This window comes from Squalius cephalus (genome assembly GCF_949319135.1).
Source record: "Squalius cephalus genome assembly, chromosome: 17".
NCBI classification, from domain to species: domain Eukaryota; kingdom Metazoa; phylum Chordata; class Actinopteri; order Cypriniformes; family Leuciscidae; genus Squalius; species Squalius cephalus.
Window position 1 is genome coordinate 7,983,782 of NC_137138.1, and position 27,804 is coordinate 8,011,585.

At 37.3% G+C, this 27,804-nt stretch overlaps 2 protein-coding genes across 3 annotated transcripts; both read right to left on the minus strand.

Moving 5' to 3' along the window:
- Nucleotides 1–275: 275 nt before the first annotated feature.
- Nucleotides 276–12,224, minus strand: LOC307144796 (proteinase-activated receptor 1-like). Of its 2 annotated transcripts, none has more exons than XM_079847357.1 (3): nucleotides 11,986–12,224; nucleotides 5,034–5,126; nucleotides 276–3,637 (listed from the first exon to the last, which is right to left on the minus strand). In XM_079847357.1, exons 1-3 carry the CDS (start codon nucleotides 12,050–12,052, stop codon nucleotides 2,559–2,561), a joined length of 1,239 nt encoding a protein of 412 aa, XP_079703483.1. In that variant the 5' UTR covers nucleotides 12,053–12,224; the 3' UTR covers nucleotides 276–2,558. The 2 variants fall into 2 exon arrangements, with proteins under 2 accessions (XP_079703483.1, XP_079703482.1); XM_079847356.1 differs by having other exon boundaries at nucleotides 5,034–5,132; nucleotides 11,986–12,155.
- Nucleotides 12,225–15,508: 3,284 nt separating this feature from the next.
- On the minus strand, nucleotides 15,509–19,763 carry LOC307144795 (proteinase-activated receptor 1-like). Its single transcript, XM_079847355.1, has 3 exons — nucleotides 19,488–19,763; nucleotides 18,256–18,375; nucleotides 15,509–18,084 (listed from the first exon to the last, which is right to left on the minus strand). The coding sequence occupies exons 1-3, from the start codon at nucleotides 19,549–19,551 to the stop codon at nucleotides 16,919–16,921; spliced, it is 1,350 nt and encodes a 449-aa protein (XP_079703481.1). The 5' UTR covers nucleotides 19,552–19,763; the 3' UTR covers nucleotides 15,509–16,918.
- Nucleotides 19,764–27,804: the final 8,041 nt, after the last annotated feature.

Sequence of the window (27,804 nt, forward strand, 5' to 3'; positions counted from 1 at the left end):
TTTTTTCCTTACCTCAACTGGAGGTGTGAATTTTAGATGAGCTGTTGGTACATGTACTGACTTTTTTATGAGCACTTTATCCCCTTTTTGGAAATAAGAATGACATACTCGATGCTTGTGCTCAAAGCGAGATTTCATGACATCCTGACGTGCTGAAACACACTTCTGCAGTTGTTTATGCTCATGACCAGACACAGTGAGGGTTTAAGGACATTGAGGAGGGTACGCATTTTCCTTCTATGAAGTAATTTGAAGGAGGAAACACCTGTCAATTCAATTCATTTCACATTTATTTGTTTAGCCCTTTTCACAATACAGATCGTTTCAAAGCAGCTTTACAGAAAATGCATGTCTACATTACAATTTAGAGTCATCTGTTATCAGAGGTGACTGTGTCCAAGTTATGTATTTCAGAAATGTACATATACAAATCACACAGTTAGCTAATAATGTATTAATGTAAACAATGTATTAACTTAAGGCATGGAATTAATGAATAAATGTTTGTTAACAAATGATTAGGATACATAGAAAAATGTAGCCTTGGTGCTTGATTCAGAGCTTGATTCATCTGAAGTCTTCGCATGGGTTGGCGCTCTGTCTTCACAGGTGTTGGGCATCATCATAAGAGGCTGGATCCAAACTGGAGCTGACAGTCTCTCTAGTTACCTCAGGATGGGCATCCCGAGATAAAACAGAAAAGCCAATGGAAAATAATTAGCATAGCTGCTGTTCATAACATTAAACAAAGATAATTATGTGGATTTGATCTGATATGACTGGAGTATAAGGTTATGAGATACATCATGTAAATGCTTGGCTAAAGAGATCTGTCTTTAATCTAGATTTAAACTAGTGAGTCTGAGCCCTGAACATTATCAGAAAGGCTATTCCCGAGTTTAGGAGCCAAATGTGAAAACTCTCTCCCTCCTTTAGTGGACTTGGATATTCTAGGTACTATCAGAAGCCCAGAGCTTTGTGATCTTAAAGAATGTGATGGATTGTAGGGCGACAGAAGATCAGTTAAATACGCAGTTTAGGGCCTTATAGGTCAGTAGCAAAACTTTGTAATTGATACAGAACTTAATAGGTAACAAATTAAAATTGGTAAAATTGGTGTTTTTCTTGACCTAGTAAGAACTCTAGCAGCTTCATTCTGGACTAATTGTAGCTTGTTTATTGAGGATGCTGTAATTCATTACAGTAATCTAGTTTAGAGGTCATGAATGCTTGAACTAGCTTTTCTGCATCTGAAACAGATAGTATGTTCTGGAGCTTATGTTTCTGAGGTAGAAGACAGCAGATATATGATTTTCGTAAGATAAGTTGCTGTCTAATATAATAACTGTAGAGGATGAAGTTACAGTACATCCTTCTTAATGCAAATGATTATATTCTAAGATATTCTGTGTACAGATTTTGGTCCAATAAGTAATACCTCAATCTGAATTTAATAGAAGAAAATTACAGGTCATCCAATATTTTATATCTTTAACACACTCTGTCAACTTGGATAATTTAGAGATTTCATCTGGTTGTGATGAAGGCTTGATCATGCTCCTTAGTGAGCGTCCCCACACGATGATGACGTAGATCATCTGCCTTGTTGGACGCCTCGCAGCCCCCATTTTCTTTTGGACCACAACAATCAGAGAAACCCATGGAGAGGAGCCAATCTTTTCAATTACATCTTTCCATGACCACATTTCTTTTTGGAATGAAGTGTTCTTCCAAAGCTTTAACAGTATCTGCCAGATCATCACCGGTATTGGGCAATGTATAAAACAGTCTCTGACCTTCAGTTTCGAGGCAGTGAAGAAGCAAAGCTCTTTTTTCTAGCTTCTAGCCAGGAATCTCAAGTTGCATTGATGAATAAAATATAGTGCTGAAACATCTTCAGTCATGTTACTAGCGGTATAGCGGGCTCACCGGGACAAGGCAAAAAAAAAAAAAAAAACCCCGGTAAAGGAGCACCTACTGATGCCATCCTCAGGAAAATACAGGGATACGCACAAAAAAGCGTATTCCTCTTAAGAAATTTTAATAACTATTTTGAACAAGCAGGATAACATGCACGCACATGCTCAGCATTCTCTCTCACTCTTCTTCTCTTCACATATATCCAACTCAAAATGCTATCTAGTGGTGCATTAATGTTGGGACATCACAATTACCATTAATAAACGTTCATGGACAACAAGCAGAAAATCACTCTGTCCTTGTAATTGTTTGAGTGTTTTTATAATATGCTCAGCCACCCATCCTCAAACCAAGCTCATCAAAGCATGCTGGGAACTAGCAATATCCTGCCCTGTTTCTGTTAATGGAACAGAAATAATTAATGTCCTCCCAACACAAGCAAACTTCTGTTTCACATATAACAGTGGATTGCATGTAATGACATACAATTTTGCCGAAATCTTAAAGAATGGTTGTGCTTTGTGTTTAACAGCTTAGAAGAGAGATAAACAGATGAACAGGATATATATTGTAATATAATATAATATATAGAAACTAGCAATTAGGAAAACCACATTCCTGATCTGTTTTTTTAAATGTTACACTTTACTGCAAGCCTGGTTTTGGTTGAAAGCTGTGTATTTTGTCTGCGTGTTACTTTGTGTGTTTGGCTTTTCCCTCCTCAACACAGATCTGATCTTCTGTCTGCACTGAGATGAGCCGTAGTAGAACAGAAGAGGGTCCAGGAAAACACTTGCGCTCCCAAAACACACAGCTAACAGGTAAACAACATATGATGAATCTCCCTCCCCACTGTTTCCTCCAGTAGCTAAACGAACACAGTGGTACAACAGGATGCCATTGGTTGGAGCGAAACACACCACAAACTCCATCAGCACAGTGATAGCCATAATCACAGCTCTCCTTCGGTCGCCTGAAGATGATGAAGATTTTGCAAAGTGATCAGACTTTGCACTGAGCACATATATTATGGTAAAGTAGCTCACTAAGGTGACAACCAGTGGCAAGAAAAAGTAGAGGCAGGAGAGGATGGAGAACAGGTACACATAGTTCTGTGTTTGAGACAGCGCATCATGACAAGTGACACCCACATCCCTAATCTCTACCGTTTGTGTCATTGAGAGAAGTGGCACCGTACCAGCGAGCGCCAGCAGCCAGACCAGCACACATACACACGTGGCTTTCCTTGCACTCCTCCAGGTTAGAGAGGCGATGGGAAGCGCCACAGCCAGCAGTCTGTCCACACTCATGCACATCATCAGCAGTATGGAGCAGTACATGTAGCAGTAGTAAGCAGCACTGAGCACACGACACGCCACCTCACCGAACACCCAATCTGAAGCGTTCAGCTGGTAGTGGATCTTCAGAGGCAGCAGCAGGGTGAAGAGCAGGTCCACACACGCCAGGTTAGACATGTAGATCACAGCTGGTTTCTTCACTCGAATCCTACAGGTGAAAGTCACCAAGGCCAAAGCGTTCAGGGGCAAACTAATGAGGATGATGAAGATGTAGAACGAGGGCATGACACGTGTGACCATCAAGCCTTTGAGAAAGACAGCAGCCTCTTCTGAGATGGACATTGAGGAACAGTTGAGCTCTGCTTGGTCTGGAGTAAAAATACAGTCTTCTTTAGCATAAAAACTGCTAACGTTGAAAACTGTAGATGAAAATACAAAAACACAACACCATTAGTGAAAGTTCACACAACCTGGGTGTTTCTTTTCTTTCATGAGGCCCCCCATCAAAAAGTGTCCTCATATTTTGATACCATTATGAATATATGGACATAAATTTGTCTTACCCTGCAGTAGAGTCATTCACAAACAATAATGACATGGCCGAGAAACATTGCTCTGCACCATTTCATTGCTTAGACAGAGAAATTGCCAAATGTACAGTAGAGAGCGCTGAGGACATTCTCTCTTTGCCTTATGTGGTTTGTCTAATATTGTTATGTGGGTGCATGCAACATCTCTTGAATTCTTGAATACAAGCTTTTTTGATTACAGCTATTTTTTACAATGCATCTGATACCATACCATGGTTCAGCTATAGGGGAGACCGGGGATGAAAGTAACACCTTTTGCTTGAGCATTGGTAACTCAGTGGTTGTTTGTGGTAGATCTCTCAAAAATGTATACATGTTAGCCACATTTGTTTACTACAAATATAACTTACTTGGACATATGCTACACAATCACAGATTATGTTAGTTAATTTCAAACAAATAGTTTCGTTGTTAACACAGATTGGGAATAGATGTAACAATTAGAGCCAATTTTCTGAAACAAGATCCACACAATCTAAAAGTATGCAAGGACGTCACTGAAGAACAAAGAATAATCACTTTTGAATAAATAAGTGAACAATTTAAAGTGACAAAAAACATCGTATTCTGTTACTTTTATTATTTAGCACAAAAACAACTACATTCGAGTGTCTGTACAGTATTCATGTCACAGTTCAGTCACTAGGCCTATATGTTGCCATCCAACTATTTTTATGTGAATTTTGAGAAATCACAAAAAAAAATACTGGATGGAAATGCCAAGATGATTTTTTATGGTTAATGCATATATCCGGCACATAACATACGATAAAGACGGAAGTTAAAATGTGTGTTCAAAACGCAACAGAAAAAAACTCATTGGTTCTTGTGCATCATATGCACATTTGTTTACCCTATTAATGCACTTTATGTAAGTGTGTTGATCATTGTTTATATGTGAATAAAAGCTTAAATTAAATCTGTTCATCATAGAAAGTGATTGTGTCTCTAAACAAGATGGATTGTTTTTACAATGCCTTTTATGACCTTTTTGGATCGTCCATCTTTTTGGTTGCATGGACTTTCAAAGGAGGGACATAAACTTCTCAGGTTTCATTACAAATATATTACTTTGTGTTTTAAAGATGAATGAAAATCTTATGGTGTGCATGAGGGTGAGTAAATGCTAAAAGAATGTTAATTTTCAGGTGAACAGTCATAGATTTCAGTAGGGTACAGTACAGGTCTGGTTTGATTTCACCCAGATCGGTACTGTTATACTCACATGTTTTGGGATCTTCCCAATTATAAAGTCCATCAGAATGGTTGTTGTAGTCTATTGGATCATCAGCCTCTTCAAAGCTGCTTACATGACTCTCTGTAACTAAACATGACAAAACACTATCAGTGATAGCACGCAAGCTACTAAAAGCAAAAGGCCTAGATTAAGATGTCCAGCTAATTAATTTCCTGCGAGCACTATTAGCAGCCCATCTCTTAGCAATCTGATCTCTGTCATTGCCATGAAGATTCAGGGATAAAACAGAAAAGAAAAACTCTCAGACATGCAGGCACATAGAGTCCAGTGCTCGCAGGAAACAGCCATATGATCCAGAAGGAACAGATGCAGTCATTGACCCTAAATGCAATGAAGGCCCACTTATGCAAAACATAATGTCAGAAAGAACCACATTACAACTTAACTTGCATAAAAAGGGCAACTAGCATGCGATACTACTGTATTTTGAAGAATGTTGGTAAACTAACAGTTTTTGTTACCATTGACTTTCATTGTATGGACCTTTCTCAAAATATCTTCTTTATGTGTTGCAAAGATGAAAAACAGGCATACAGGTTATCATTAACATGATGGTGAGTAAATGATGACAGAATTTTCCTTTTTGGGTTCCCTTAAATGTGTCCTTTATCCTTGTTGATACAAGACATTGAATTTGAATTCAAATTTCACATTAAATTTGTTGTTTACACTTTTTGTAGAACCACACAACCTGTGAACATATAAATTGTTATGCCATGATTTTTTTGTACCATGTTAATATTGTATGTGAAATTAATATGGTAATTGGAGTAGCCTACCAAGTAATTGTGACTCAAGTAATTATCCTCTTAAAGGATTAGGTCACTTTAAAAAAAAAAAAAGATGTCCATGTCTTTCTTTCAGTTGAAAAAAGGTTTTTGAGGAAAACATTCTGGGATTTTTCTCCATATAGGCTAGTGGACTTCAATGGTAACCAACTATCCAAATCTTCAAAGAAGGTTCACATGTCATTCTCAATGCAGCTTCAAAGGCTCAGCACGATCCCAGTCGGGAAATATAGTTCTTGTCCAGCGAAACGATCAGTACTTTTCACACAAAAAAACAACTATATACTTTTTAACCACACATGCCCGTCGTGTAACATCTCTGAGATGCGCCATGCATTGCGTCATCACGTTGGAAAGGTCTTAAGCCTAGTTTAAGGTCACCTAGCTTAAAGGGATGGTCCGGAGTAAAATCAACCTAGGGTCCTTTGCACCATGACCTCGAGCCAAACACCCCCGAAGCCTTTTTTCCTTTGGTTGAACATTATTAAAGTTAGAGCTTATTTAGAGATATCAGCCGGATGGCTTAGTGCAGGCCCTAATGGATCCTATGATGTATCTCATAAATTACCCCACTAATAATGCCCAGAATGGTACCAAACTTATACAGTAGTACAGATAGGCTCTGTACTCATAAAACGAGGCATTGGAAAGTTTGTAAGTACATCAGGAGTTTATTTAAATAACAGTCTGATGGCTCATGCTACCGCTAACCCGGACGTCGAGGTCACTTTCGTTATTTGGGAAAAGCACGTCAAAGTCCTGGCAGAAAGCGATGCATAAGGATGTAGTGTAACGACGCCCAGTTCCAGGAATACACTAATATTTTGTTGATAGTACCAGTTTGCAACAATTATTAGTTAGTTAACACTAAGTTGTCAACACTTCGGAAAAAATAATAATTCATTGTTACTTACAATCACTGATCACAAGATCAGCTTTCTTAGCCTCTTAGGCTCTTACTCTCTTAGTCCTTTTCTGGAATCCTGATGTGAAGATGATGCTGAACTAGAAGTTTTCTAAGGACCCCCAAGCTTGTGCCAGGCTGCGGCCTTGTCTTTCCATTCACCAAAGATACTCTGACTACCACTGGTTCTCTCTCATCAAGACCACGTCAGCAAAGATCAACTGGAGCCTCAACAAATTGCATCAGGACAGTTTAATTGAAAGACATGCAAGTGTCGAACTTAGTCTCATAATTTGATACATTAAGTACCCTTACCCCTTTTAAAGAAGGGCGTGTTAGAACTAAACTGATGGTTTGCTCAAGGCTGTTGATCTGATGAATTTCAAACAATGCTATAACTTATTGTTTTCCTGTATTCTGCTTCAGCTCTCTTTCCCTTGGTAAACTGCATGCATGTATGTATGTGTATGTGTATGTTAGAGTAGTTTAAGTGTTTAGTCTAGTTAATAAAATCTTGTTCATGTCACACATAAAGTTGTCAGTGTCTCAAGCTCATAGACCTTGACTACTTGCTCTTAGTAGTAGCCTACTGTAAAGTAAGAAAGACATTTCCCATGCCCCGGAAATGTACATTTCTTAGAATTAATAAACAATTAACACTGAGTGTTCATGGGACAAACAGGTTAATTGATTGTAATATTAATTTACAACATTAAGTTAATTATATTAACTGATCCAAATATTCATAATCAATTATAACAAGTGATTATTGATTATTAATATTTCATAGAGCATATTTGCTACATAGCATTATTAATAACAAAATGTAAGGTAGCTGCAGTATTTCCACTACCACAACCTTGTGGTTTTGTTCCACGCATTTCCTTTGTGCAATGCTGGTATTCATCCAAGACAGAATTAGTTCCTGTTAGTTGCCTTCAGGGTAAATGCATGTGTATCAAAGTGGAAGACAAATTATACAATTGCAGTTTTCCACACGTTTGTGTGTGTGTGCTGGCTAATGTTAAGTCAAGTTATGTTATCTAAAGATGTTTTGTCAATAATTGGAAGTAAAATGCAGTATGTATGGAAACAAACGTAAATGCCAGGTAAATGTTCTTGAGCCATTCTTTTTCTGTACTATTGTGGCTTTCATAAAATATTCGCTCCTTTTTATCTTTATCTTTGATTTAAAGCAACCTGATGTAAATTTTTTTAATAACTAGTGGTAGTATACCATGGAGCGAACTTAATAAAGTAATGTCCACAGTAATATCATGCATTATGTGTATTACTTAGGCTAAATAACCTCCTTCTTGTATTTTTTTTTTCTACAAGCCTGCTAAATTGAAGTTTGAAGTTTCTCTATTAGTGTAAGTGTAACCAGTGGACCAGGCCTGACTGATGTGCAGCTATATGTAGCTGGGGTTAGTGGCATAGTGCATTGTGTAGATTTAGAGTTGCGTGGACAATCAGAAATGGAGCAGCAAGCATTCGTTCTCTCCTGATACAACACACAAACAAGCAGACTCTTTGAGTGAATTGCCCTTTTCGTTCTTTCTCTCATGCACTTACCAGGCAAAAGGACAGAGGAGACTGAATCTTAAATTGAGTAAAGAAAAATCACTTTAAACAAGAATATAGTACAAAACAGAAAACATACAACAAACAAGCAGCCCCTTTGAATGAATTGCCCTTGAAGTTCTCTAAAAATTAAATATGATACACTGATCACCATGTGCTCTCATTTCCACGTTGATACAAAAATATAGGCTAACGCAAAAAACGGTACAATTACAAAAATAATCACACAGGTAAGTAAAATAATATTATACACACAAAGTGAGGCAAAAAATATGTATAAAAGCCATAATTACAATAAACATTAAATAATATTATCAGAATGTCCAAATAAAAATGGACCTCTCCCATAATAGGAGTAATATGCGGGTGAGACATGTCGACACAACTTTTTGCCTGGGTTGATATTGTCTCCACCACTTTTACAAAATGTATCAGAGCCATCGATGAAACATCTCTAGTTGACAAGCAGAGTTAAATAAGAGGCGACCTAGAGCTGGAATGTGTTGTTTTTGAAATTATGCAGAAGTACTAGATGTAAACATGAAACTATCATAGTAAACATGAGTTCTATGTCGATAAATTAAACTTAATGTGCTATTGAAATTGGTTTCTGGATATCGTAATGTTATTACGTGAGCATGCGCGCACATAAACACACACACACACACCTGTCCCACCCATTTTTTAAAACAAAGTTAAGTCAATGTCTCCCATGCGGTTACAAGGCAAAAGTTATGTTGGCCAATAAATGAACATTTTGTGTGAATTCTAATAAACAATGCACATATTTAACAATATAATTTATTTACAATAATGATAAACTTAACCGTCACATTATAAAACTGAAAAAATGTTATGTCATTTTTAAATCTATTTTGGTGTTGTAATAATTGTACAAAAAAATCTACATCTAGATTACAATTAATTATGTGTACATTAAAACATTATCATCAAACCAAAGAAAACACTACATTTATTGGAGTCTTAATGGTTCATACTGGTGTCCAGTAGATACCAACATGTAACCTATATATAAGTTGCCAAAGGTGTTCTATTGGTCCTTAATGGTATCCAATACAAAAACATGCCACCAATAGAAAAAAGCTAATTACCAATAGAGACCCACTAGGACCATTACAGTTTCCATTAAAAAACAATAGTTCTCTTTATAACCATTAAAACCATTAGCAATTCTGTAATGGTTTCTACTGTTTTTTTCAGCAGGCTGTCAGCTGGTATTATTATTAAAGGTTAAAAATAACAACTCAAATTAAATATAATGTGTTGTTTACTAGGCTATAATAACAATGTTACAATATTTTAATGAATACATATTTAATATAGTGCACATATTTAGCCAAATACTCCTCTCTCTATAATTTGTCTTGCCAACTAACGTGCTATTAAATGGCTTTCCGGAGGTAAATGTAACGTTATGTGACACACTGTTCTCCAGCTGTTTTATTGACCTCTTTGTTGACCTCTACACATACTGACCTTGCCAGTGTTCTGGAAAAGGAATGGCTCAGAATCCCTCTGGCCACTGTGAAGCACTTGTATCTGTCATTTTCAAGTCTAATTGATTCTGTACTGCAAAAGGAGGCCTAAAAACATAATAAATCAATGTGGTCTAAAACCAGTTTCAGTTTCATTGTTTGTTCAACCCCTTAGCATTCTCGGGTTGAGGAACAGTTAACCCATCCATTAAAGGACAAGTTCGGTATTTTACACATAAAGCCCTGTTTACAGATCGTTTCTGATGAAATAGAACGGTTAAGATTAAACTTTTGACAGATGCTGCTGTCGCGAGAATTTTAGGTTTATTTCGCTTTCCCCCCACCTACAGAATGGTAGTCTATGTGCACTGGAACAATCCTTCCTAAAACACATTAAACTTTCATTTAAAAAGAGATGAAACTCACCGAGTGGTCAGGGGTGTTCACTGATACGCTCATACAAAAATCGCTGCAAAAGATGCTTTCCAACAGGTTTTATCATAGTTTTTGTCCAACTCCATTGACTTGCATTGAATGTGCTGTGTGAGGTACGGTATTACTCCGCCGCTTCTTCTTCTGCTTCTTCTGTGTATTCAGTGAAATGCCAGTGGTTTGCTTGCAATTGGTAAATGTGCATTATCGCCACTGGGCTGGAGTGTCTATTATTCAAGCTCTCAACGGAAGAATCTACGGGTGTGAGACGTTTGGAAAAATAGATCCACAGTTTTACAACGAATGGTAAAACACCTGTTGGAAAGCATCTTTTGCAGCGATTTTTGTATGAGCATATCAGTGAACACCCCTGACCACTCGGTGAGTTTCATCTCTTTTTAAATGAAAGTTTAATGCGTTTTAGGAAAGATTGTTCCAGTGCACATAGACTACCATTCTTGAGGGGGGGGGGGGGGGGGGGGTGGGAAGCGAAATAAACCTAAAATTCTCGCGACAGCAGCATCTGTCAAAAGTTTAATCTTAACCGTTCTATTTCATCAGAAACGATCTGTAAACAGGGCTTTATGTGTAAAATACCGAACTTGTCCTTTAAGGGTTAACGTTAAAAAGTGCATTAGCATACAATGTATATAATGTAATGTTAAAAAATAAAACAAAATAAACAATAAATAAGTACTACAGCTGTCATACATACCCCTGTATACAGATGATTCTCTCTCTTAACAGGGTACCAATGATTTTTGAGCATACCTTAACAATGTCGCCCAAGCTCTTTTTGTCCTTCACAGATAGTCCATTAAACCAACACAAGAAAGAATAGGCTCTCAATGAAGGCTTAATAAAATGTGCATAGAATTATTTTACAGACCCCAAAAGAGTTAAGCTTCCTCAGTAAGTATATTGTTTGCTTTGCTCGCTTAATAATGATATCAGTGTTCACACTAAATTTCATATTTCATATGGAAATATTATATTTCCATATGAAATATCAGATTGCATTTCATATTTTCTCTCCAATCTCTGTTCTTCTAACAGTAAAATCACCTGCAGATATATTTGTAATATAATTATTGATTTTGCCTTGTTAACCAATAAAAGAAATAAAAAATCTAATTGTGATCAAGATCAAAATCTGAGCAAGTCCGCTTTATAAATGTGTATTGAACACATTCATAGTAAAATATATGTGTTAGGCTACTTGGTGATTTGTGTTTGTCGTCCACATTGCATGACTTTAATATACTTACATTTAGCATATTTAAACTATTTTAATAAACATGTATGATAATTCTAAATTATATCTCGCATAAAAGGAGTTAAAAGGAGCACATTCTGCTTTGGCAACAAAGGCAGGGAAACTCTGCAACGTATCACTGTTTAGACTGACACATTGCCAAACGTACAGCTATGAGGACCTAATCTCATTTCCTTATTTGGTCTGTCTAATATGTGTGTTTAACATCTCTTGAATTCTTGAATAGGCTACACGATTTTTTGATAACAGCATTTTACAAAGCATACCATCACAGTAGGCTACCATGGTTAAGGTATGACACTCATGATACAATTTTAAAAATTCCTGACACTCATAATATGATAGATCAAGGTTTCAATCACACCACTGGCCATTAGTATTAGGCTACATTTCGCATCAGAAAGACATCAAATTACAAGTCACTTTTAAGCCTACTTACCGTTAATGGTGGTGGTAGTGCACGTGTGTGCCATTAGAACTGAAAGCAAGATTATTTTAATCCCCATGACGACTAATTCAATCTCCAGACGTTTTACTCCAAAATCTGGACACTAGTAGATTTGCGACGTCCGATTTGTGAGCCAGTCATTCATTTGAATCTTTCACTGCATCGGATGAACCGGTTGAGCAGAGCCGATGAGGTATGTCCGAACCAATTCAAGTTTTGAAGTCAACAACTCAGTCTGGACTCAGGACCCTTTCTTATCAACAAAGTTGTTTTAAAACCTAAACACCCGATGATGTGTGAGGCGGCGATACGCGTTCAGTTATGACAGCATCCCTCACAAATGACTCATTTAAATGTGATTCATTAAGACATTTCATGACGATTTGATTGATGTGGGGAAAGTTACGAATAAAATGTAGTTTTTGTAGACTTGGTAGCCACAATACTTCTAGAATTTGTATATTTTAAATAGGTTCTTTGAAATGAACCGACTCGATAAAGTGCTAGAGATCTTGCAGATTTGAACTGGGAGAATGAGTCTGAGACCTGAACATTCTCAGGAAGGCTCTAGAGTTTAGATGCGAGGAGAATCAACTAATGCATTACAGTAATCTAGTCTAGAGGTCATGAATGCATGAACTAGCTTTTCTGCATCAGAAAGAGTTTTGGTCAGATAGCATCCCTTACAGAACAAAAATATATACGGGAATATACTGCAAAATATAATGCTTATAATTTTCAATAGGCTACTGCAAAATATGCATTGACCAACTATGGTTATAATATATGAATGAATATAAAATATTTATAAATGAAGACAAAATAGCATTACATGTAATATTCACAAAGTTTTATCCTTTATTGTGGACATATATTGCACATACATTGTGGGGACATGACCAGACCAAAAAGGCAGGAGACACTGCTTGCAGTCAATTCAAATTTTTATTGACTTCAGGAAAAGAATAACAAATCAATAACATAAACAAAGACACTAAAGGTAACCCTCCTCACGGAGGTCCCTCACCAGAACTGACTCGAACAGAGAAAATAAATTATTTTATACTGAAAGGTTCAACCATTTCATATTAATAGGGAATTGAAATAATATGTACACATGCATAATACATAAATAAACTGAGTTACAACAGATTTCTAGTTCCCATCATGCTTTGCTTCTGACTGTTAAAGGTTAAATGTTAAAATTAAGCATTATTTAATGTGTTTTGCTCAATATTAATATAGGGGAGATCTGTTAGTGTTTAATGCTCTATTTTTATTATTATTATTATTATTTAAAAGGTTTCCTGGTATGCCTGTGTTTTGGGGGTTTGTGCTGAAGAGTAGAGCCTGTGGTTTGTTTGATGATTGGCTTAATAATACCATTAAGACTATAATTATTATATTTTAAAAGTAATGGTTGTGCACTTCTCATCACAGTAATAATATTGTGGTCAAATACTTTAATATATGCAGATGTGCTTGTGCTATTGTCAACTAGCTTAAAAAATATATGTTACATTTAAGATGTAAATTAAATTTTAAAAATAGAAATATATTACACTACATTTTTAAGTGTGTTTATGTTGCATGAGTAAACAATCACAGTTCGTGCACGCCACAGATCCCCCTCCCCCCTCGCGCACGTTTGTTTACCAACTGAGCAAACAATGTAAAAATAACAGAACAATCACAGCAGTGTGTATATGTCAAATTTCCATATTATTAACAATAATCCTCATACTATTGCCAATTATGTCTTCTCCATATAGACATTTGTAAATAAAACCCCCATGAGTAATTTTAGTTTTGTGGTTGATCAATTTGATCAAACATAATTGTTGTGGTAAGCTTGTAGAATTGAACTAAAACCTTGCAGAGTGCAGCAGGGTTGCTAATTTCACCATCTCACCATGATTCTAACCATCTACAGGGGGCATGGCCACCAGTTTTAGATTAAAATATATGTCAATGGACTTTACAGTTATATTACAGAATGGAGGTGTGAACGTAAAGATATTAGAAATTCGATATTTTATTAAGATATTACATAAGAATGGGGTTGTCATGCCACTATCTTATATCGTTGGATTCTTTATTGGATTAATAGGCTATATTCTAACACTGAAAAAAAAATATTCGTTGAATTTAATAAAAAGATTACGTGGAATCCGACACTATGTTGCTGTCTGGGTTGGTATAGCTACTACAAGACTTCTTGAATTTGTATTTTGAATAGGTTCTTTGAAATGAACCGACTCGATAAAGTGTCGATGCCAGGATGTGCTTTATAATATTCACATTTCAATTCACATTTATTTGTATAGCGCTTTTTTACAATGTGCCTTGTATTGTCAAAGCAGCTTTACAAAAAAAATAAAAATAAAAAAAAATGCATGTGTCTACATTAGCCTACAATTTATCAGAGGTAGCCTATAAGTCAGGTGACTGTGTCCAAGTTATGTATTTCAGAAATGTACAGCTATACAAATCACGAAGTTAAATGTATATTAAACAATATATTAATTTAAAGGTTGTATCAGCGATTTCAGGCCCATAAAGGCCCAAACATAAATTATCACATTCATTTAAAGATCCGCTAGCTGCCAGCCCCATAAGCAGGCCGTCAAAACACAGCGTCTCTGTAGGCAGCCTAGGCTCTGAGATCTGAAAAAGCTCACAACACCCACCCCCTGTCGATGATTGGTTGGAACACTTTTTATTTTGGTTTTGAGTGGTTGGTGAAACCAATTGTTTTTGTGTGCAGATCTCAGAGCCTAGGCTGCCCAGAGATGCAGTGTTTTGACGGCCTGCTTAAGGGGCGGGCAGATAGCGGATCGTTAGGAAAGATTAGATGAATGTGATCATTTATGTTTGGGCCTTTTTTGGGCCTGAAATCGCTGATACAACCTTTAAGGCAGAAACCCACTGTGAGCTCATTGACGTAGTGAATACATGTTGTTAACAACTGATTAGAATGTATAGAAAATTCACATTGATGCATTTTGATTCAGCGTTTGTATCATCTGAAGTTCTCACAGGAGTTGTAATCATCTCTTCACAGGTTTTGGGCATCTGAAGTCTTCATAAGAAGCTGGATCCAAACTGGAGCTGACTTCCGCCCTGTCCAAATACTCACACTATAGTTAGATAACCCTCATCACATTGTAGCACAAAGTTGTTGGATAGGCAATATGTGTTTTAATATCACCATCTAGAGGAATAAGCACAGCTTCTGTGAAAGGAATAACATCAATATATTATGATAGGCCTATACCAGCTTTAATCACATTATTGGAAACTGTAGGGTATATCATAATCAATAAAAATATTATTTATGGAGAGTGTTGATATTAAACCTTATGTTTTCACATGTCTGTGTGTGTGAATTAACAACAGGCCACACTGGATAAACGTCTGGATATTGCCTAATAAGGCATCTAATAGATTTTTTTTCCACTTCCTCTGTGAGCCTCCATGTGAAGAACAAGAAATACACTCCATCCATATATTTCACAGGTTTCTGATAATAATATTACCATTTTTAATCACATTAGTTAAGAGTGATACACATTTTTTTTAGGGACAGTGTCAACACAACTAAATACATATTTAAAAATATTGAAATACAGTAGTTTATTAGCATGGTAAAATAACATTCAGATCTGAGAATAGTTATGGAATAGGGAAGTTATGCTTATCTGTACAAGAGCTAAATATAATGCAACAGAAAAAATGACTATAGGCAACCTTATCACACCTCCGCTGTACGAGAAGATGTTAGCATTTCACTTTTGACACAAGGAACTGAGAAAAGTACATTATATACAATAGGTGCTTCAGTAATACAAGATGACATAGGAGAGACCATAGTGCAAGTTTTTACACCTTTTACTCCAAATAATATTTCACGCAATAGTTCATTAACTTGACAGTTTTGAGAACATAATAAAAAATTTGAGAAAATAATATTTACAAAAATTAAATAAGCTTGTTTGACAACTAGTCCCTATATTGTAAGTGTGTGTGTGTGTGTGTGTGTATGAAACTTTTTTGATTTAGGTGAAGTAGGTGCTTAACTTTCAGAAAATGTTGACAAAATATTAAAAGATGAACATAAAATATGATCTGTTTTATTATATATTAATTTCAAATGTACAAGTATATTCATTTTCTTGCAATCAAATAGATGTAAAAGTATCAAATAAATGTTTCAAATAGCCTATTTGTTGAAAGTGCTGCTATTCAATGTTCTGTCCTGTTTTAGACTTACAGGGGTAGTTCACCCAAAAATGAAGATTATCATCATTTACGCACCCTCAAGTTGTTCTAATCTTGTGTTCTGTTGAACACACACACAAAAAAAAGAGATAGTTTGAAGAATGTCTGTAACCAAACGGTTGCTAGTCCCCATTGACTTCCATGAAAAAAATAAAAATAAAATTTGGTTTCAGATAATCTTTAAAATATCTTCTTTTGTGTTCAACAGAGCAAAGAAATTCATTTTAGAATGAAGTTTAGAACGACTTGAGGGTGAGTAAACAACATTTTTATTTTGGGGTGAATTGTGAAAGCTTGTTTTCTAATTTTGCAGCCTGAAATCTAATCACATTCTCAAGAGATGTGATCTTAATATGGCAATGAATAAAAATGCTTTCACTATCACCATGTTTCTTAAACACACTCAGTCACAAACAGGAAATGGAGTCCCTTGATGATGTGATAAAGCTGGGTCAATTTGTCAAAAGCAGCGCTGGATTTTTAACACCAGAAGGAAAATGGATAATGCTTTATCATGAATCAGGATTTGTGGCCAGAAAGAGACTGTTTCGGATTCAATTTTCTGTCAGTGGCACAATGAGCAACAGTATAAAAAAAGTATACAGTTGTTGAAACAAAAAGTTAAAACAATTTTCTGAATAATTCAAGTCTTTACACTAACACTAGCCTGACTATACTTACAACTCACGAAAGAGGATCCTGTCTGAGTGTTTGTGTTTGATAGTTTAGTTTTTGCTCTTCTCCACCAAAACACAGATCTGATCTTCTGTCTGCACTGAGACGAGCCGTAGTAGAACAGAAGAGGATCTAGGAAAACACTTGCGCTCCCAAAACACACAGCTAACAGGTAAGCAACATATGATGAATCTCCCTCCCCACTGTTTCCTCCAGTAGCTAAAAGAACACAGTGGTACAACAGGATGCCATTGGTTGGAGCGAAACACACCACAAACTCCATCAGCACAGTGATAACCATAATCACAGCTTTCCTTCGGTTGCCTGAAGATGATGATGGTTTTGCTAATAGATTAGATTTGCCACTGAGCACATATATTATGATAAAGTAGCTCACTAAGGTGACAATGAGTGGCACAAAGTAGTAGAGGCAGGAGAGGATGGAGAACAGGTACATGTATAGCTGATCTGTAGGGTCGTCATGGAAAAGCACATCGTGGCATGTGACGCCCACATCCCTAATCTCTACCGTTTGTGTCATTGAGAGAAGTGACACCATACCAGCGAGCGCCAGCAGCCAGACCAGCACACATACACACGTGGCTTTCCTTGCACTCCTCCAGGTTAGAGAGGCAATGGGAAGCGCCACAGCCAGCAGTCTGTCCACACTCATGCACATCATCAGCAGTATGGAGCAGTACATGTAGCAGTAGTAAGCAGCACTGAGCACACGACACGCCACCTCACCGAACACCCAATCTGAAGCGTTCAGCTGGTAGTGGATCTTCAGAGGCAGCAGCAGGGTGAAGAGCAGGTCCACACACGCCAGGTTAGACATGTAGATCACAGCTGGTTTCTTCACTCGAATCCTACAGGTGAACGTCACCAAGGCCAAAGCGTTCAGGGGCAAACTAATGAGGATGATGAAGATGTAGAACGAGGGCATGACGCGTGTGACCATCAAGCCTTTGAGGAAGAGAACAGCCTCGTCTGAGACGTTGAATATCTCCAGGAATGTGGTCCGGTTGCATTTTTCAGCATTCAGATCAGTGTCGTTACATGGATGTACACATTTATAGTTAGACTTAGACACCTTTGGGTGGCCGCGTCCAGCCAAACTAAAAAAACCGTACTCTGTAACCGAAAACAACACCATCAGTGACATATAACATCAGTAGACAACTGAACATGACTAAGAGGTTTTAATGAAAATGTTAAACTAAAGAATCAGAGTCAAAACAAACACAAGGCCATTTCCTTCATTGTAAAAGTGTTGTTGGCAGTCTGTCTATGAGGATTTTGTACCTCCATGGGTTTTATTTGAAGTCGAGGAAGAGTTGGGTAATGTCTCATCCATATTGAAGTCAATCGGCTCATCGGTTTGGGTTATATAGACAGCAAAACTGCGTCCAGGTGGGGCTGTAACTAAACACAGAACCATCAGTGATAGCTCTCGCTGCCAGACAAATAAATGATAAGTTATATAATTTGATAAGTTAGTCCTAGCTAAATGCAAACAGTCATTGTCTTTATAGAGCTCTCTACTCTAAGAGCAGCCTTCTACAGCCTATTGTCCGGCTGCTCTTAGGTCAAAAGTATAGACAGTATTTAGAGGATCTCTTTACTACACCTCTGGGTTTCTCATGATCAGGTGGATAAACCGGATTAACAGTTACTGCAGTATCAGCTAAACTGTATTCAGCACTAACTGTAATCAAACATACAAAAGAAAAAAAAATATAACACTACTAGACAAATACAGGAAACGACCACATGATCCGAGATCTCGATAAAGGCTGAAATGACTCCCAGCCAATACAAACACAGGACGCTTCCTAGGAATTCTGTGAACAGCCTCTCTAGCCTCTACTGGGCGATGCGCCTGGAAGGATTAAGTATGAGTATACATTTAAATGACAAGTTATTGGTTGATACTGGTGTTTTGGAACATGTATAGATGCTTTTAGCTGGTCTAAGATAGTCTTTGTAAAAAAATACAGCTTGACCACTTTCTCTTATTTTTTCCCCCTTAAAGTTTTCTTAAGAGCCTGGAGTAATGCAGGCACTTTGCTTTCACAGCTTAATTTATTAATTAATTTATTTTAATATCTAAAAATAGCCCCATTATGGACTGGCCATACATGCCGGGTTTTTAAACCGTTATTTCAGATATAAATAGTACTCTGTTTTAGTATCACTCTTTTTTAATTAACCTAAAAGTTATAAAGTATAGCCTATATGAAGAGTTCAGATGCAAAAGCCTCTAAGTGCCATCTGAAATTTTCTTCTAGAATGATCTTTTTTATAAAGCTTGTATATTTAAGTTAAGTAATTTCACTTAAATGACAATTAATAGGTAATTTGCATTGCAATTTACATGAAATTATTGAACTTAAATATACGAGCTTGATAAAAATGATCATTATAGAAGAAAATTTCAGATGGCACTTAGGCTTTTGTATCTGAACTCTTCATATACACACCAGCATTTTTTCATATTTTTCATTTAAATCATAAGCTCATTTTCTTGAACTTACCGTTAAAGATGGCAGTGCATGTGTGCGCATTCAGAATTAAAAACAAGATAGTTAGGATTTTCATGATGTGTGAACTTGCTATTGTCCGTTTCTAGAACAAAAAGTGAATTTCCGTACGAAAAAAAAAACAAGCTCTTCAAACTGAAGAAAGGAAATGTTGCTTTGAGAATCAAACTCGCGCGTGAAGTCTTCAGTCGCCGCCGTCTGAACAGTTCTGTGGCTCGAGCGAGGATGTGCGTTATAATGTGGTGACATCACGGACCCTACGTCCCATATGGCTGTTTTTATAAAACCCACACAGTGTGTCTGACTGTCCCACAGCGCCCCTGGGAAAGTAGGCTGTCACTTACACTTTACAGTTCAACATAGACATACAGACAGAGAGAGCAAGCGCAAAATGCGGCACTGGCATCTCGAAGCGGCACTTCTGGCGGCATCTCCAGCGGCCAGGACTTTCTCTGGCAGATGCCAGTGCAGCGGCATCTCTAGCGGCTTCTCCCGTAATCACTATTTTTTATTTTATTAAATGCATTTTAACAGTTAACACTTAACAGAGGAGTAGCTACTAATAAGTTGTTAATAAAGTTTTGAGTTTCTGATTCTCCATTAGCCTACATCAGAGAAAGCTGCAATTGTTCTGAGTAGCCTATGGCTATGTGTATACAGGGGTGCACATAACTGGTGCTCACGTGTGGTAAAAATAAACGACGCGCAGCAGAAAACATGGAAGGAAGCGCTTTTGAGTACCAACATTTTGGCCCAAAATGTTGGTACTCAAAAGCGCTTCCTTCCATGTTTTCTGCTGCGCGTCGTTTATTTTTACCACACGTGAGCACCAGTTATGTGCACCCCTGTAAATATCCAGCAAGAAGTGTCAATATCACTTTCATGTTTCAGAAAATGCTGTTTATTAAATATTAATTTGAAATGTAAATATCAATATAAACGGTTATTCAGTTAATACAGAAATAAGTTTCTGATGTGCTGCACAATTCTGATATTAAATCAAATAAGCTGTAGCCTACAAAGCTGAAAAGCTCCAACAGCCAATACTTTCTCCGGCTGTGGCTGCTGCCAAAGTTAAAGTTAAGTGTGATGATACCACTTTCTGATTATTACAGTTATGTTTCTGCGCAGTGGAAAATAAATCTTTTTTTTTATATATAAATATATATATGTAGGCTAACTGAACATCATGTAGGATTACATCAATATGTTAAAAATTATAAAATTATATAAGATTTTCTTGAAATCACATAACCCACGGCTTAATTCTGTACATATTTGACTTTAATTAATGATGAACCAATCATTTTCAAAACATTCATAAATGATTAGCAAGTGATATGCTAACATTTGATGTGTGTTTTGTGGATTCAGTTATAATTTGCAAGTGATTAGAAAATGATTAACTAATCATTTACAAAACATAAATATACGTTTCATAACTGTTTAATAAATTATGTTTTTTTTTTTGTACCAATCAGTTTCAAGCTTTATGCTCTAAAGGTTAACTCTTTAAGTTAATGCCCCCCCCCCCCCTTTTTCGCAAAGACAAAAAAAAAAATCACTGTACAAACTTAAATGGTTGTAATTCAAGAATGCTTTGGAATATAGACATATGGTTGGTCTTGTTTTAAAGAAGACATATGCCAGATTATTGTAGAAGTGAAACAAATTATGACAGTGAAACAGAAAAAAAGTTATATAAGTTTGAGTTTATGAAAATGTACAATGTAAAAATATAATTATTTATATTTTATATAAAATATATATATTACAAAATATATTTTACTCTAAAACTGCTAGAAAATTAAAGCCAAAAAACTAAACAAATTGTGTTCCAAATTTTAGGTTGATATCTCAAAAATTTTTATTTGGGCGCAGTACCACACTTTTTCACTAGATGGACAGCCAGCTTCCTTACTGACCATATAAGGGCGCCTCCATTTTCATATATGTTTTGTGTGATCTGAATGTATTTCCATAATTTCATACAGTTTATGAAGTATACATCATATTCAGAAATAGTATGGGTGTTTTGGCAGTATTTGATTTGATTTCAACCTCTAATAAACATAAAAAGAGCACATATGTGCGTTATAGCTCGCTGCCGCATCACAAATCGAGAATCCATAATATTTTTCTTTATATTCAAAACATTTTCAGACCCTTTTTTCTCATAAAATTGAATTGGTGTTATCTTTTGAACTCTTGGCATAAAAACAAACTGAAGTTTCTACCAATCTTTCATGATTTTTCATGTTTATTAATATGAATGAATATGCCTAATGAATATGAAATATTCTTGATGCAAATTGATAAATTACTGCTCCTCTGTAATTTATTTTAAAAAACAGCCACCAAATATGAAAACTAGAGATTGTAAGCTTTCAAATGATATATAGTTTGTCAATATTACTTTAGGTTTTTACAAAGACATTATTGTTCTAAACATATATGGGCAAACGTCCCACCTGTGGGACGGTGACACTTCACTTGCAAATGTGTTACACATCTTTCGTAGATTACCACTTCAAGAATCAATCTCATTGATTCAGCACCTCAGAAACTCATTTATGTATTAACTCAATAACCGTTTCTATTCTAGCTTGTTATTTTGTTAAAATGCAGTTTATAAAATAAAAAATAGGCTATTAAATCAAAATATATGTCCAGCGGCATGTGCTGCCAGAGAATCTCCAGGCCGCTGGAGATGCCGCTGCACTGATGGCCGCTGGAGATGCCGCCGCACTGGCATCTGCCAGAGAAAGTCCTGGCCGCTGGCCAGTGCCGCATTTTGCGCTAGCCCTTACTGCACAATAGACTGACTAAACTTTGCAGGCAGCTTTCGCTCACGAGACATTATCAGATCCCAGCATGCTATCTCGTATTTATCCATCAACTCCTCCGTCAATCTGAGAACTTTGTCAAAGTCACCATCTGAATCATCTCGAAAAGTGGCAAGGGTGGCTTTCAATGTTTCAATTAAGGAGATGCAGTCTGTCACGCAGATTGCTGGACTTTGCAGCCCCTTTGTGGCAAAATCGCTGCACTGAAACAACTTGCAAAACACAACAAGCATGAAAATGAACTTTTTTGTTTGCATCTGTTGTAATAGGTTATCTGCATCTAGTTTTGTCTGTCCGCTTGTCTCAGAATACTCAGCAAGAGTCTCAAGTAACACGTCTAGCATTTCTAAAACTTTATGAACAGATCCTGATTTAGAGCTCCACCTGGTGTCACATGACCTTTCCAGTTCCTTGTATGGGCGTTCTGGGTGCATTTCCTTCTGAATTTCCACAAACCGAGCGTGCCTCTGGGCCCCAGTGAAGAAGTTGTGTATCTGATTGATGACAGTGAAAAAAGTACTGACGTGTCCAGATGATTCCGCAGCAGCACAAAGCACTAAATTCAGTCTGTGGGAATTACAGTGTACATACACAGCTTTGGGAAATGTCTCTTTCAAGATAGATTGAACGCCTCCTCTGTGCCCAGACATGACCGATGCCCCATCAAAACAGAACCCGACACAGAGAGAAGGGTCCAAACCAAGTGGTTCTAGAATTTCAAGGATCCTCTGCGATATTCCTTGAGCAGACAGGTCAGCTGTTTTGACAAAGCCCAGCGCTCGTTCTTTGATTGTCCCACTATGGATAAATCGAACACAGACAGCAACTAGCTCGCGTTTCGAAACATCTTTAAACTCATCTGCAAGTATGGCAAAATATGTGGGCCTAGGCTGTTCTTGCATCTCCGTTTTTATCTTCCTGAGTAGAAGTGAAGCGGCAGCCGCAAGCAGCTCGTCCTGAATGTGGTGGGACATGAGTGTAGCATTTCGTGGCAGTTCAACAAGTTTTTTTTTAAATTTCTGGGTCGTACTTCGATATAAACTCGAATAGCTCCAAAAAATTCCCCTTGTTTAACGCTTCCTGAGTTTCCCGGTGCCCTCTCAGGGGTATCTCCATTTTGGCACACTGCATGACAACATCCAGCACAACTTTGATGTGCTGTCGATTACTGTCAATGAACAAAATGGAATCTCCGTGCATCTGATTTAATACAGTACCGCTGCCTTGTTGCGCATGACTTTGTTTGTAGGAGAGTAATTTTACAAGTGCAGAAGCATGTAGCTTAGACTGATGCTTCTCACAGACCTGGCCGATACGTTTCCAATTTTTGAAACCCTCTTTAGTAAAAGTCCCCTCAGTGTGCTGTTCAGGAAAATGCCGACAGGCTTTACAAAAAATCAGGTCTTTCGACTGGCTATATTCAATCCAGTTGAACCTTTCATACCACTTGGCGTTGAAGCTTCGATATTTCCCATCAATTATGGTACTCGGGAATGCCTGTAGATGAGGTTGGGTAGCAGGTTCCCCCAGAGCTGACAGATCCGACGGCAGTGGCGGTGCAATTAAGTGTAGCAGTGATCGTCGATTAGCCATAGGCAGATCTGCTTGCCGGTTAGTGGAGGTCGTCTGTTCGGAGTTAATCTCCGCTCCATTCTCAGAGCCAGCGGTTGTTCCATTACGATCCACAGATTGGTCCTCCAAATAATTATTAATCTCAATACGAGGTTTTTTTAAAAAATGAGTGAGAGTAACTTGTTTGGCCATACTAAGAAAAGTCAAGATACCGTACACTTCTAGCGACCGTTAAAACCGTTGGTTGTTCCCGTCATAGATGGTTCGCGCCAGATTACAATAGAGCGTGCTACGTTGATGTTGCATTGAGCAATGAAAACACATCACCAACACACTTAAATTTTAAATAGTTATCAGGCTTACTTATAATTTTATTGTTTTTAACATAACATGTTATAGATTAAATACACCACATAAAGTAGTATCCATGTTTAACAATGCAGAGTAGTATTTTATTTTATTTTTTTATTTCTGATTGGGCGGGCCAGCTGTCAATGTGGGCGGGCCCAGGCCCGTCCAGGCCCACCCACAGCTCCGCGCCTGCTCCTTACCTCTCCAATTTCTTTACTTAGACCTTTTGTAAGTTGTATCGGATTCCACTCTCTGAACGTGGTACCTTCTTGCCCCAACTTAACAAATACCTTATATTGTTCCCCACCATCCTTTAAAAATGCACTTCCACCACAATCAGATGTACAGGGTGGGCCATTTATATGGATACACCGTAATAACATGGGAATGGTTGGTGATATTAAAGTCCTGTTTGTGGCACATTAGTATATGTGAGGGGGCAAACTCCTCAAGATGGGTGGTGACCATGGTGGCCATTTAGAAGTCCACAAACAGGACTTTAATATCACCAACCATTCCCATGTTATTACGGTGTATCCATATAAATGGCCCACCCTATATTATTCTTTTTCTTTTTACTTTGATTTATATTCCACTCTTTGTTACCCTCGCTGTCTTCCAACTCTCCAGTGCTCCCCAACTCTCCTATCTCACTTACTACTCCGTCACTTCCTTCCTCCATCTCCTGACCATTCCCAGCCCAGCTGTTGCCATCCACCTGACACGGAGTCAGTTTCCGTTTGCGCTGACGTCCACTCGCAAATTTTCTATGCTTGTTGAACATGAACGTTTATTAATGGTAATTGTGATGTCCCAACATTAATGCACCACTAGATGGCACTCAAGCTTTTTGAGTTGGATATATGTGAAGAGAAGAAGAGTGAGAGAGAATGCTGAGCATGTTATCCTGCTTGTTCAAAACAGGCGGGTAATCCATCGACCGGAAGTTGAAGCCGGCCGCATGCCGCCATCTTGTAGCAGAACTTCACTTGCGTTAGCATTCCATTGACTCCCATTCATTTTGTCGTCACTTTGACAGCGAATAACTTTACATCTGAGGCGTTTAAAGACTCTATTTGTCCATTATTTATTTCTAAAGAAACACGACAATGTATAAAGGGCTCCATTACCTTCTATGTTACATTATGGCCCCGTAGAAACAGTTTTTGTAAAAATAGGCTAACGATTGCGTCATAACCACTCGACTCTCTGTCGCACAGTAGAGAAATTACCGTACAAACAGGAGGAGAAGCTCGCAGGCAATCGGGGGGACGTCAAGGGAGAAGCCCATAGATATATTATACTGTCAAAATAATTAATCAGAATACTTACTCCTGCTCAAAGAACTCTTTGCTCAAGCTCGCCGTCTCTGCAAGATTAACGTTGGCAGTTTGCACACACAGCTACTAGAGGATTTACATCTGTCAGACAGGTTGCTCATGTCATCAAGCTTAGTTTGAGCCGGTTTGAGTCTGCGCGTCAGGAACGGAAGTGCTAAAAAATCGCTAAAAATGGGCTTCACTTGTCTCAATTGAGTTCCAATGAGATGGCTCTGTCCACTTCTTATACTGTCTATGGTTCAAAATAGTTATTAAAGTTTCCTAAGAGGAATACGCTTTTTTGTGCGTATCCCTGTATTTTTTTGCCCGGTGAGCCCGCTATACCACTAGTAACATGGCTGAAGATGTTTCAGCCCTATATTTTATTAATCAATGCAACTGGAGATTGTCAGAGACTGTTTTATACATTGCCCAATACTGGTGACGATCTGGCAGATACTATTAAAGCTTTGGAAGAACACTTCATTCCAAAAAGAAATGTGGTCATGGAAAGACATGCCTTCAGGAAACAGCAGTACAGAGGACGGATGAAACGGTAGTGCAATATATTGCTGCATTGAGAGATTTGGCTACTACTTGTGAATTATCTGATAATCTGGATGATATGCTGCATGAACAACTAGCTGGAAACATTGCTAACCCTTGCATTCGTGAAAGATTATTAGTGGAATCTAAATTGACACTGGAGACTGCAATTACAATTGCCAAACAGCTAAAGGCTAGCCTGACGTCATCATACTCAGATTCTAGTCAGAATATGAGTCTGATACTGCTCCATTGGGCTGTGATTGTAGAGGCTGTAATGAATCTTATGTTAAATCAAAAATGCAAGATGCAATTAATGAAGTGGAAAAATAAATGGGGATTTAGATTATCAGTGTCTAAAACACAAGTCATATGTTTTTCAAAAAAGCATAAGATCACACCTGTATCCTTAAAATTGTACAACTCTTGAGCAAATGAAGATTATTAGATTTCTTGGGATGTGGTTAGATGAAAAATTGACATAGAAGATTCATTTGGAAAAAATGGTTAATAAATGTAAAAAGATTGTTAATATCCTACGCTGTCTATCAGGACAAGCATGGGGAGCAAGCAGGGCATCTTTACAAAATATATATTGGGCACTAATGAGGTCTGTCTTTGATTATGGGTGTATAGCATATATGTCATCAGCAGAGTCTAATATCAAAGCATTGGATGTCATGCAAGCTCAGGCTCTAAGGATATGTAGTGGATCTTTTAAAACATCCCCAGTGTCTTCTATGCAAGTGGAAATGGGTGAGATGCCTTTGAGGATCAGAAGGGTACAACTGAGTTAGCATACTGGGTTAATGTGAAGGGACAAGTTGATAGCCACCCAGCTAAAGCTATCTTACTGTAAAAGACTGCTGGGAACATAGTAAGTCCAATTACAGAAGTTTTGGGTGGATTGGCGAAGTGAAAGCTGAGAATATAGGGTTACATAAGTTACAATACTGTTCAACGGTTTCAGTCCCTTCTATTCCTCCATGGTTTTTCCCTATACCAGATGTAGATTTAGGCATTCATAAGGAAATCAAAAATAAATCAAAGGAAGTAGCAGTGAGGGATATTGTTAAATATTATCTGGATATGCATTTTTCTGACCATACATTCATATTTACAGATGGTTCCAAGGATCCAAAGACAGGACACGCTGGGTCAGCAGTATATATTCCAAAGAATGGGGTAATATGTCAGGAAAGAATAACAGATAATATATCAGTATACACAACAGAGCTGGTTGCAATTTTGTTGGCCTTGGAATGGGTAGAGGGAAATGATTTAAATAACTCAGTGATTATATCTGATAGTTATTCAGCTTTAGAAAGCATGAAATCTGGGAAATCTATAAGAAATTATATAATTCATAAAATTTGTATGGTTTTGTACAAGTTAAATGCAAAGGATTTAAAAATCAGGTTTCTTTGGGTACCTGCAACCTCTTTTGGAGTGAAAGGGAATGAGGAGGTTGATAAACTTGCAAAACAAACACTGAAACACAATAGGCAAGGCAAGGCAAGGCAAGGCAAGTTTATTTATATAGCACATTTCATACACAATGGTAATTCAAAGTGCTTTACATACTATTAAAAATAATCAGAAGAAATAAGAATATACAAAACAGTTTAAAATAAAGAAACAAGAAAGAACTAAAAATAATTAAAACAGTTTAGAATA